The sequence below is a fragment of the Amphiprion ocellaris genome, chromosome 17, assembly GCF_022539595.1.
Source record: "Amphiprion ocellaris isolate individual 3 ecotype Okinawa chromosome 17, ASM2253959v1, whole genome shotgun sequence".
In the NCBI taxonomy this organism is placed as follows: domain Eukaryota; kingdom Metazoa; phylum Chordata; class Actinopteri; family Pomacentridae; genus Amphiprion; species Amphiprion ocellaris.
Window position 1 is genome coordinate 2,140,598 of NC_072782.1, and position 12,823 is coordinate 2,153,420.

Genomic DNA, 12,823 nt, shown 5'->3' on the forward strand with positions numbered 1-12,823 from the left:
TAAATTTATAGTTTTACTAATTTACAATCTGCAGTTAATGTCTTCTCTGGAATTTTTACACTTTGAGGGCCGGATTGGACCCTCTGGATGGCTGCTTTTGGCCCGCGGGCCGCATGTTGGACACCCCTGGTCTAAAACGTGTGCTCGTTTTCATTCACACAGTCCTAATTCCACAACCCTTTCTGCCCCGAGGCCAGGTAGATTTACATTTTCTTCATAGCTGAATATCAAGTCCAAGCCTCTTGTCTTACCGGTTTCTGTGACTCTTCACCTTCTTCTGACAATGGGGCTCTTTTTCTTTTGCCAGCTAAAGTTTCAACAGTTACTGCAGTTGTTCTTTTAACTTTAACCGACCTTAAGGCTTAAAGGGAGCCAATTTAAACATAGATGAGGCCATTTCTCCACAGTTATTACAACGTGCCATCAACAAGTACGCTGAAGCAAAACATCTGTCTGTTGCAACTTTAATCTACAGATGTGTGTGAGTTATGACCGGTTAGTCGTGCCGTTACAACATAACACAGATGAAATCGTGAAACGCAGCTTAAAGAGGAGTTTTGAAATTGAAAGTGTGTGCTAACCCTGAGCCAGACATGAAGCACATGATGTGGCAGCAAAACCCAAAAGGTCACGTTTTTATCAGAGATGAGGGATAATTTTGGTTATGAAATATTCAATTTCCTATAAATTTCCTATAAATCGCTCTGAGCACATTTCGTGCTAAAGGACCATACAGCTGGTGGTGAGAGCATGGGAAGCTTTATTAGTCACATCCTCAGTTTTATGGTCCATATCGCCCATCAGCAGGCCTTAAACTGGACCTGGAGAAGTGACATCAAGCACTAAATATGCAGAGAGCTTTGCTTGTTTCTCATTGTAAATAAACACATCATGGGAAGACAATGCTAATAAAAGTTTCCTGAGAATTCTCTCCTTTGTTTGGGTTGTTTGTTCCGTCAGGTTCAGGAGTTGGAGCGCGAACGTCAGGAGCTGATCAGAGACCAGGCGGTGAAGAAGAACCCTGGGATTGCACAGCGCTGGTGGAACCCTCCCCAGGAGGTAGCTTCTAATTCACTCTTTGTTTTCCATCCCAACCCTGTTGACTTCCTGACAGATTGACTGATTAGTTGTTTGGTTGGTTCATTAATTCAAGGTGCCTTTGGAGGAGCAGCTGGATGCAGAGCAGCTCGAGTCTCTCAAGAAATATCAGGAGAGGAAACAGCAGAGACAGACTCACTCTTATGTATACACTCAGGTAACACAAACACACTGTTCTCAACTGTTCTCTGAATGACAGGAGGTATGCTACTGTTCAAACGTTTGGGGTCACTTACAAATGTCCTTATTTTTTAAGAAAAAGGGTTTTGTTTCAATGAAGATAGCATTAAATGAATGATAAATCCAGTGTAGACATTGTTAATGTGGTAAATGACTATTGTAGCTGGAAACGGCTGATTTTTAATGGAATATCTCCATAGAGGTACAGAGGAACATTTCCAGCAACCATCACTCCTGTGTTCTAATGCTACATTGTGTTAGCTAATGGTGTTGAAAGGCTCATTGATGATTAGAAAACCCTTGTGCAGTTATGTTAGCACATGGATAAAAGTGGGAGTTTTCATGGAAAACACGGAATTGTCTGAATGACCCCAAACTTTTGAACAGTAGTGTATATTTTCAGTGTATTTCAATATATTTTACTCTATTTTTACTGTATTACTATATTTTTAATATATTTCACTATATTTTTACTGTATTTTTGCTATATTTTTACTGTATTTTTACTATGTTTTACAAGACTTTTACTATATTTGTACTATATTTTTTTAATGTATTTTCACTATATTTTTACAGTGTTTTTACTATTTTTTACTGTATTTGTACTATATTTTTTAATGTATTTTTACTATATTTTTTACTGTATTTTTGCTGTATTTCTTCTAACTTCCTCCTTTGTATTCTGTTCTGTCACGTCTCTCTGCAGCCTCAGGTTTCGTGTCCTCCCACAGCTGTAACCTTTGACCCAGAGCTAAACAAGAAGGATGACATCGTGGAGGAGCAGATCGACTTCTCATCTGCCAGGAAGCAGTTTCTGCAGGGGGGAGCTACCAAGAAGGACATAGCTCCTCACTTATACTCTGCCAAACCGTTCTCCAAATCCGTACCCAGGAGCAGCCAGGGAAGCGGTGATATTGTTGCAGAAACCGGAGAGAGTCATGTGACCTGGTCTGATGAAGGCATAGCGGGAGAATTTACATGTGCACGTGCTGTAATGACAATCCTGCGAGGCGAGGAGGAGGCGAAGGGTCCCTTCCATCCGTCTTTCCACCTGGAGGAGTCTGACTCAGGATTGGACGAGTTATCTGTCCGCTCTCAGGACACTACAGTGTTTAGCTTGGATAATGTTTCTGACAGCGGGGCTTCGCTACCACCCACCCCACTGCCTCTCACCCCGGTGTCACCACCTACCCCCCAGCCCACCACCCCGGTCAACGGGCGCGTCTGTGGCGGTCCGACAGAAGATGAGCTGGAGTACCACGCTGGGGTTCTGGTCCATAACGCCATTCAGAACGCTCTCGCAGCTCAGAATGGAGGCGACTGGCAGCCATCCCACTTCAACTCTTCTCAGCTGAGCGCTCCGGTGTCTCCATCCTCCGCCTCTACAAGCAGCCCAGTGCCAGTTTCTTCCTCTCCTGTGTCTTCTGGTGGAGCTCCCAGTTTTCAGTCACCGGTGTCCACCAGTCCTGCTCCATCCAACCCGTCCCCACAGCCGGACAGGGAGCCGGTGGTCAGAGTTGTTTCCCAAGAGAAGCCAGAGTCAGAATCAGAGGCTCAGCAGCAGTCCTCCAGTCCAGCACAGCTCCAGACACCGTCTCCTCCACCATCTCAGCCCATCTCACCACCACAGAGACCCAAAAACGGAGGCCCCAGAATCAAAATCCAGTCCTCTTACACCAGAGCACTCGCCTCCTCAGCCCCGGCTCCGGCTCCAGCTCCTGCCTCAGCTCCTCCAGTCTCCAGGCCAACCCCAGTGTACCGTCCCCCTTCTCCTCCAAGCCCAGAGAAGTCAGAGTTCAGCTACTTCAGTAAATACTCAGAGGCAGCAGAGCTGCGCAGCACAGCAGCAGCAACAAAAGGCCCTGAGGTGGAGGCGGCCAGCGGCCCGTTCCGTCTGCGCTCCAAGAAGCAGCGGACGTTGTCCATGATCGAGGAGGAGATCCGAGCAGCTCAGCAGAGGGAGGAGGAGCTGAAGAAGCAGAGGGAGACGCAGCCGCTTATCGTGGTCCGATCCAGCAACGCTTCCAACAGCAGTCATGGACCTGTGAGGACGGGGATGCGACAAACCACCATTTCCCCAGCAGATAAGATGAAGAGCAACAGCCTGCCAACCAGACTCACACTGACAGCACGGACTGCACCAGGTTAGTTCATACTGGAATACATGACCAGGAAGACTCACCCGTCTTCTAGCTCCATGTTTCATACAAATAAATAGATAGATATTTACTACTTCAGCTCAACAGCAAATGTGAGCGTGCTAATATGACTGTCTCGTTATATATGACATGTTTAGATTTAGGTTTCAAGTCTTGTAAGGTCATCAAGGTAACATGATTTAAAACAGGGGTGTCAAACTCACCTTAGTTCTTCTTATTATTTTACTTTATGATCAAAATGACAAAAGTCTGACAAAAAACAACAAAAACAAGACAAAATTTTACAAAAATTAGACACAAAATGACAAAAGAACAGTGAGCCCTATAGTATTTTCTTTTATGATCCAAACAACTTGTCTAGAAATTATTTTAAATTTATAATTTTACTAATTTACAATCTGCAGTTCATGTGTTCTCTATAGTTCTCTATAGCTATTTGTGAAGTCGTCCAGGGGCTGGATTGGACCCTCTGGAGGGCCGCGTTTGGCCCGCAGGCTGCATGTTTGACACCCCTGCTATAGGTTTTCTGTATCGTAATTGCCTTTAATAACCAGCTGAGGCTCCATTCCATTTAACAGTGGTTGTGAATGCAAACTAGCAGTGGACTGGAAGTAAAAAATATGCTTCAGGAAGACAATAATGCTGTTTTTCTGTGGTTTGCAGGAAAGATTGAGAAAATTCGACCTGCGCCGCCCGTCTCCCCCTCACCCTCAGAGGGAGCTCTGTCCGACGCCGGCAGCGAGGACTCTGGAGGTTCACGACCCAAAAACTTCATGCAGACGCTGATGGAAGACTATGAAACGCACAAAGTGAAGAGAAGGGAGAAGATGGAAGACAACAGTGTGAGTAAACGAGAGATTTTCTTCCTATTTTTAAAGGTGTACACAGTTTATATTACTTAGAATTGTCACCATCATTTAAAAATCCTTAGCAAATAAACTTGATCTGTGAATGTTTTCAGAAACAAACTGAGTAAGTGAAAGTACCACAGAGCTGATTGCAGTTTTTCACCCGTGATGTGCTCAGTTAACTCTTGTGGTCAGCTGGAATTTGGTAATATTAATCTGGTTGAATTCCTCCACCCATGATCCGCTGGTATGAGCAAATACTGTACAGCACCAAAGGGGAAATTCCTCGTCAGACTCACAAAACCAAACTGAAAGTAAACCACAGACACCAGGGGCTTTCTGTCCTGACTTCATCGCTGGTCCTTCTGTCAATCTGAGTGTCTTTTAATGCCACACTTGTCATTATTCAGGTCTCTTGAAAAGCTTTTTTAACCTTTGACAGACTAAAACTGGCTTACATGTTGTAAAAATGACATAAACAGAAAGTAATAGCACCAGTTTCACTTTTCACTTCCCAATTCACAACTATTCACACATCCCAATATGCTTGTTTTTATGTTCTGAGACGCTGCCGTCTTAGTTATCACTTATTTTTCCAGATGTTTACCGGAATTTATCCTGAACAGATCATTCTGCGGTGGGAATGTCGTTCGCTGATGATGTTGTCTCTGATTTTGTCATATTTCTTTATCCATGATGACATCACATGTGTTGTTGACTTGGTGTACTGTTGCTTCTCTCCTATTGGTCGGCCAGTACGCCCGCTTGTTGCTGGCTAACGAGGTAACCACTGAGGTACCTGCTGCACCCTGAACCCGTTCACCTGTTTCCCTGATTTACTGACAGACCTGGGTCAGATCGGACAGAGAGGTTTATTACTGACACACCCTGCTGGTGTTAAGATTCATTTTCAAAGGGTGCTGTGCAAATGTTTTGAGAAGTGAGAATGATAGTAAATATGATGCCAAGACTTTATTTTTACATCGATTCACTTCCTACAATGTGTAGTAAACAGAAATCCTTTAACAGCACCAGTATTCCTAAGTACACTTCAGTTTTCTTAGCTGGTTTGTGGAGATGTTTGCAGAAATGTTATGCATGATTGGAACCAATGAGACGACACCCCCTGTTTATACTGTGTAAAGGATAGAAATCTAAACATAAACTTCCTAAAATTTTTGCACAGCACTTTGTAAGTATCACAGCTCGCAAATGGAATATTACAAAGCTGCTGGAAATCACAGCGCTTCTTTGAACCAAACTGAGGCCTTGTCCACATGTGCACAGGTATTTTTTAAAACAGGATTTCTCCTATTTTACTCCTCATGAAAATGCAAAAACACAACTGATTGCCAAAAGCAAACCTAACTTTAAAGACTTGTTAATAGTCAGAAAAAAAGCTACTATCAGTTCCATACATTTAGATTCATTCTGATGCCTCTGTTTTAATTGTAGCAGAAAGGTCAGTGTAACTGTCTGCATAAACACATCAAAAGTCCTTTTAACGAGGTTTGCATCAGCACTGTTGAGATGTGAATGAAATGAGACACTCTGACATCACAAGCTTAAAACTCTCCTCCCCGTCTGCATGTCAACAAGCAAACACAGGTTCTGAATAGTGCTGAAGTGTAATCTAAGTCACAAATCAAGGGCCAGAATCTAAGACTTGACCATGTTCAAATGTTAAAGAGCTTTAAAATAATCACCAGTAGAAGTCAGCATTCAGAGGCTGCAGGATTTATTGTCAACATAAATCCAGGAGTAGCTCTGAGCAGTGATTAACACCCCAAGAAAAACCAGAGGTACTGAGCTGTGCTTCGTCTTTATGCTGTGAGAGTTGGTCATTTTTCCACGTCTACAGGTCGTATGATGGGAGAGACAGTTTTCTAAATCTATTGGTCAGATCATGACGTCAGGTTATTATATTTACCCCTAGATCTCTCCCTACAGGAGACATCAGGTTATCATTAGGTCATGGTTTACAGAGAACATGTCCAGACTTTGCCACATTATTCTGAGACAGATTTCATGCATATTATACCTTTATGTGTTGTTATGTTTCTGATGCATTTCTTTTAAGAGTTATATTGCTTTAAGGTAACATCATTATGTTTTGAGTTCTCCATATATCGTGTATCTTCACACCAAAGTTACAGGTTTTACTTTTCCAGCTGTGTGTGTATGTGTGTGTGTGTATGTGTGTGTGTGTGTGTGTGTGTGTGTGTGTGTGTGTGTGTGTGTCCTCCACAGACACACACCATCATAAAAACATCAGTGATTACTAGAAATATTCATCATTATGTTGTTCATGCACGTTTTAGCTCTATTCCTCAGTTTAACAGCATTTACCAGAATTATATCATCTTTCACCTTTTCCCAAAAAATATTACACTACAGTAGCAAGGAAAGGAGTTTTCCAAAAGTGACCTAAAGCTATGTTTGAATGTGAGTAAAAGGCCAAAGAGTATGAACTGTGTTTTAAATAACACCCATGTGCATGTGGACAGTTACAGAGAAGCTACAAAGTGAGGATTTCTACTTTCTTACTGTCCGTTAAAGGTGTAGAAAACGTAAATGAAGGTATTTTAGTGCCCTGCTTGAAACACTAAACTGGGTTGTTTTATTTTACGAGGGAAGCGTAGAAACTTTCTACATCTGATCCCAGGTCTGCTTGTGGTCCCACTGCCTTGTTCTGTTCTGTGGTGTCGGTGCTGCATGTGCTTGTCTGTGGATTTAGTGTGACCCGTGACCCACTCGTTGTGTTCTGGCTACCAAATGTGTGCAGTTTCTGTTATAAAAATGTACTTTTGAACAACTCTTTTGAACACTTTTTACACTCAACACTTATTTAATGTACAATTACTGAGTAATAATCCTGTAATAATGATACTTTTAACCATTCAGCTAGATGGAATTATTCAATATTCATGTTACTTTAGAGCAAATGTCATGCAAAGATGCTCCTTCACCTCATCATTTAGTTCCCCTGGTTTTCTAACCACAAAGAAATCAGTGTGAAGACGTGTTCATGTGTGTGTGTGTGTGTGTGTGTGTGATTGCGTGTGTGTGTGTATATGTTTGGGCATGTGTGAAGGATTGGAAACACTGAGTTTAGTATCCAAGCATGAAACGTTCCCTGAAATGGAGTAAAATAACTTGTCAAACACTGCTGGTGCGCTTTATTCTGGCAGTTTGTTAGTAATCTGATTTAACAAAGCGCTCCTCCAGTCTTCGACACACACTGCATGCCGTTTATTAAAGCCACTGTGGTGTGTTTTTTGTGATTGTGCTGCAGTTATGTTCCTTTAAACTGGGGAAAAGCCATGGACAAATTTATCCAGAAAATACACCATTTCTCCCAGAAATTGTTGCAATTACAAATGTTTTTGGTACACACGTGTTTATTTCCTAAATGTACATTGGAAAAACACAAAAAACAGAAGAAAAAAGCTCAAATTGTCATAATTTCACACAAAACTCAAAAAAATGGGCATCTCATGCTTGAAATAAAATGATTTACCCACAGTTTTAAAAGGGTGCCAACAACTTTGTCTGGCCCATTTTTTGAGTTTTGTGTAAAATTATGTCAATTTTTTCTTCTGCTTTTTTCTGTTTTTCCAATGCACTTCCAATGCACATCAAGGAAATAAACACGTGTGTACCAAAAACATTTGTAATTGCAACAATTTCAGGGAGAAATTGTGTGTTTTCTGGATAAATTCCAGATTTTTGCCAATACTTTCATCCATGACTGGAGCTGTTCCACTGCTCTGCATCGAATCACCTGTTCTGCCTTCAACAGGTTCTGGAAGCGACTCGCGTAACCAGGAGGAAAAGCAACATGGCGCTGAAGTGGGAAGCCGGTATCTATGCCAACGAGGAAGGAGAGGAGGAAGAAGAGGAGGAGGAGGAGGAGGAGGAAGAGGAGGAGTAAACAGCTCTCCTTTTAGAGACAGTTCAGCAGGAGGAAGAGGAGGAGGAGGAAGAGACTGAAGGAAACAGAAAGCAGTATTTATTTCACTAATAGTATCCTGATGATCACATGACCCCGCTGGCTTCGACCAATCGGGGCTCGTCGAGTTTTGAGGCCTGGGAATGGAAGGTGCAGCAGTACGTCAGCGTGTAAGAGATGTTTGAAGTATTGAGGTGAGTTTAGAGCGAGAGACACTTTGAACGGTTTGACGGTGGTTTGAGAGCGAAGTTTATTTGGGATAAAATGTTTTGAGTAGCCGGTAGACGCTGAATGATGTAAGTATTCATAGGATTTCTCACCTATCTGCAGTTTTATTGTTGAAATATGGGGTTGCCTGAGACGTGTTGATGGTGGATTTGGCTGTGTGTGCTTGAGAAGTCTTTTAAATACCAACAAGAAGATGCTCTAAAAACTACTTCCGACTGACAGGACGGAGACACAGAGAGGCCAAATCACACACACATTCTTTTATATTGTTTCCTGGACATGTTGATGCTGCAGAAATGATTTCCAGGAGCTGAACTGAAAGGCATCCCCCCCTCTCCAGAGCATCTCTAATGTTTTATCTTCTGCCCCCTGCAGTGCAGATGTTACTCGAGCATGTTGGCGGGAGCTTTCGCATTCCTTTCAAGCGTCCGTATTAAATCTGAAGTGCCGACTCGAGGCTCAGCATCCTCGCATCGCAGAACTAACTTTGCCTTAGACTGTCAGTGATTGTTGTATGATGTATTACTCTCCTCTCCTATCCTTATTACTGCAGTTCCAGTAGACTTTAGAGAGCAAAAGCAGCCACGTTAGACTGAGAGTTTGTCTATAATCACTACAAACAGGAGAGGAACTAGCTGGTGCCGGTGTGTGTGTTGATTAAAGGGCTGGGTCAGGGCTTTTATATTCTAGAACATCACTTATTTTACCTTCGTCGCTTCGTTGACCTGTGCTTTCTGATGTAAGCAGTCGTTTCATGTATTATACTGAGGTAGGGCTGTGTATTTGATGTATGAAGATCTGCCGTGTATCTGCTATACCTTGCTAGCTGAGGATAAAGTTTGATGAAGAAAAAAAAGTAGTGAAAAAAGCTTTTTATAAAAATGTTCTTATACCAAAACGGGATGTTGTTATTTAGGGAGAATCGGTCGGCTCTTCTGAGCTCTTCGTTCTATTTAAGAAGATGGTGTGCATGGATTTACACTCCTTTTGTAGCCGGAAACAAGCACACAACAAGCAGCGAAGAGGACGCAGTCGACTATTTAAGAGGCTGTAACAGAATCCTGTTCACCTTCTATGTACTAATACTAAATGTATTGTGAGTTTTCATTTGATTTTCTGAAAATGTTCGGCAGCAAAGAAACGTTCCGATACGTTGCTGCAGAAAAGCAGATTCAGCTTCACGACTAAAGCAGTAAAAACACTGAAGCACAATCCCATTTATCCCTAAGAGCCTAGAGCAGGGGTGTCCAGCTCATCTTAGTTCAGGTTCTACATTCAGCCCAGTTTGATCTCCAGAGACCAGTAAAATCACAGCAGAATAACCTAGAAATAACCACAATGTTTCCTTTGTTTTAGTGCAAAAATGTTCACATTTAAGGAATTATCTTTTTACAAAACATCATGAACAACCTGAAATTTCTTCAGAAAAATAAATTCAGTTTCAGCAACATTCAGCCTCAGTTTATCATTTCCACATTACAACTTCCAGATCACAGAGTGTCTACAAAGGAACACAACATTTACTCACAAATATCTGGAACTGAATGATTTAGTATTTTACTTCATGATCAAAATGACAAAAGTCAGACAAAAAACAACAAAAACAAGACACAAAATGACCAAAAATGAGGAAAAATGACATGAAACAGAACAAAATAGAGACAATTAGACAAAAAAGGTACAGAGCGACAAAAAAAATGGACAAACGACATAAAACTAATTAAAAACTTACACAAATGACAGACCAAACATGAGAAAAGCAAGAAACAAAATGACAAAAAAGATGAAAAACACACACAATACACAAAACAACACAAAATGACAAAAATCAGACAAAAAAACAAGCAAAACTAAAGGGAAACACAAAACAACAAAAACATGAGACAAACGACAAAAGTCAGACAAAAATACACTAAAAAAAGGGGAAAATATTCCAAAAAGGAGACACAAAATGACAAAAGAACAATGAGCAATCTAGTATTTTACTTTATAATCAAAGCTACTTGTCATGGTCTAGAAATGATTTTAAATTTATAGTTCTACTAATTTACAATCTGCAGTTAATGTCTTCTCTGGAATTTTTACACTTTGAGGACCGGATTGGAGCCTCTGGAGGACCACTTTTGGCCCACGGGCCTCATGTTGGACACCCCTGATCTAGAAGATCGACTTCAATCGAGATTTAAAAGTAGAAATGTGTCAAAATGGCTGAAGAAGCAGTAGATCTGAACCACTTGAACTGAAAAGTAGCAAAATGATTGTAGTCCTCGGTCTGTCAGCTCGTTTATCGAAGCCTGTGAGATTCTTTTTTTTTCTGCGTTTGGATGTTAGGAGCAGAAAAAATGTTCGTATAAACCAAAGTTTTATCGCTACGTCTACTCATGTGTCCTTCAGCAAAGGCACTGATCTCTCAATATAACCCTCAGCTGAATGCCTGAAATACAGATTAACTTGCAGAAAATATAACGAATCGCAGGACACGTAATATTGTTTCTGAGTCCAGGACAAGCTGCTCTTTGACTTTTCATGTGCTCTGAAGGAAACGCAGTGCCAGCATTGCCACTAACCAGAAGTGAAAACCAAGGACTCGTGCCTCCGGGACGTTTCTATTCCCTCTCCCCAACACAAAAAGCCCATGCGTTGGTTCCAGAGAATCTTCCTCGTTCTTGTTTTTATACACATTTAGTAATATATGAACTGAAAAAGAAGTATTTAAAAGACCGGTGTCCCATTTTAGGAGACTGAATTGTTTGTAGTTGCATTAGAGGTACAGTATTGAGTTTTAAAGGACGGATAGAAAAATGCAGAAATGAGACGACAAAAAGCTTCACTTCCAGATGTTAGGGACAGATTCTCAGCTTCCAGATGGTTTTAAAAGCACTTCTTTATTTGTATTTTTACAGCATCCCTGTTAGGATTGACTTCAGCTGGCCTTTTTTTCTAAATTCCAGATGGATAATAGTTTCAGTGGCTTATTCTGGATGCCTGCTGAGCATCTCCTGTGTTTGTTCATGACCTCTAAAAGCCTCTTCCTCATTCTAAAACACACTTTCCTCATTTTTCCGCTTCAAAGGGCACAAAAAAAGCCCCTAAACCCTTCAGATTTCTCATTAAACACACTATTCCCCTGAAATAACAATCATGCACACGCAGAGGAGTTGTTGAATTGTGTGATTTATAATTATTATTATTATTATTATTATTATTATTATGCTTTTGATGTTTGAATTCATGGTGCAGAGATGATTTTATTTATCATTTTAAATGCTGGTAGCTTGTTTTTTTGTGGCCTGCAGAAGCGTCCGAGCTTCGTTTGTGGGACGAAGCAAACCTTCTTCTCCAGTAAACAGTATAAGCTCTGTTCCTATGTTAACCACTTGTATGCTCATACTCTGCTTTGTTATTTTATAGCTCATGTAAGGCTCACAGTTACACACCTACTATACATATTATGAATATTTTCTCATTAAAAACAAAACCTGTACACATGGGGCTTTCTGAGTATTTCATTTGCATGTTTTCACTTTGAAACTAACAGAACATTTGTGTGGTTTGGTGTTAGCAGCCGATCAGCCACACCGTTAAAACCACTGACAGATAACAGGGAATGAACTAGATTCTGGACTAGACTGTGATCCAGAGATGGAAGATGATTTAACCCACAGTTTCTGATTTGTAAAACTGTTATTTCATTTTTTTTTCATCTGGACTATATTAAACCAGGTCCAGATCAAAAACTGTGAGCTTAGGTGGGTCAAATCTTGAAAAGATTGTAGTACAAACACTTAAGACTCTATATAATGTCAAAAATATCATAGTTTAGTATGTCGTCCAAATTAGCTCACCTGGTTGAGAGAGAGACTCATAAACTGGACACGCTCAGAAACGCAGGTTAGATTCCAGCTCATGGCTCTTTACTGCAGGTCGTCCCTGCTTTGCTTTCTGCTCACCTATTGAGTAAAACCAACAAAACGGCCCAAAAAACAACTTACAAAAAAATGTCATAGTTTAGTATGTTGTCCAAAATGTCACTAAAACGTCATAGTTTAGTATGTCGTCCAAAATATAAGATAAGTCCTTTATTTCTCCCTACGCCAGGGGAAATTCACATTGTTACAGCAGCTTATGTAGCAATAGACGTAATAATAGGAATAAAATAATAATAGAACAGTAGTAATAATATTTACAATATATACAGGGGTGAGAGATGAGGATGAAATAGTGCAGTATTGACACACTAAGACAATGCAGTATAAAGTGGCTTAAAAAAAATAAAGTTTAAAAAGTGCAAAGATGTAGCAGTGCAATAATGTCAGTGCAAATTTTATGGTTTGGGGTGGTAATGATGTAGTCCAGTT

The 12,823-nt window shown here is 40.8% G+C and overlaps 1 protein-coding gene across 3 annotated transcripts in view; it reads left to right on the plus strand.

The window, feature by feature from the left end:
* The window catches only part of palm2akap2 (palm2 and akap2 fusion), a 107,611-nt gene extending 95,660 nt beyond the window's left edge, over positions 1-11,951 (plus strand). Inside the window, exons 12-17 of one of the 3 annotated variants that reach the window (XM_055019088.1) lie at positions 961-1,059; positions 1,154-1,255; positions 1,985-3,422; positions 4,101-4,279; positions 5,042-5,080; positions 8,088-11,951. In XM_055019088.1, the coding sequence (XP_054875063.1) occupies positions 961-1,059; positions 1,154-1,255; positions 1,985-3,422; positions 4,101-4,279; positions 5,042-5,080; positions 8,088-8,219 (1,989 nt within the window). In that variant the 3' untranslated portion in view covers positions 8,220-11,951. The remainder of the gene's footprint in view (positions 1-960; positions 1,060-1,153; positions 1,256-1,984; positions 3,423-4,100; positions 4,280-5,041; positions 5,081-8,087) is intronic. The other 2 variants (XM_055019089.1, XM_055019090.1) reach the window with 2 other exon arrangements.
* The last annotated feature ends 872 nt before the right edge of the window (positions 11,952-12,823 follow it).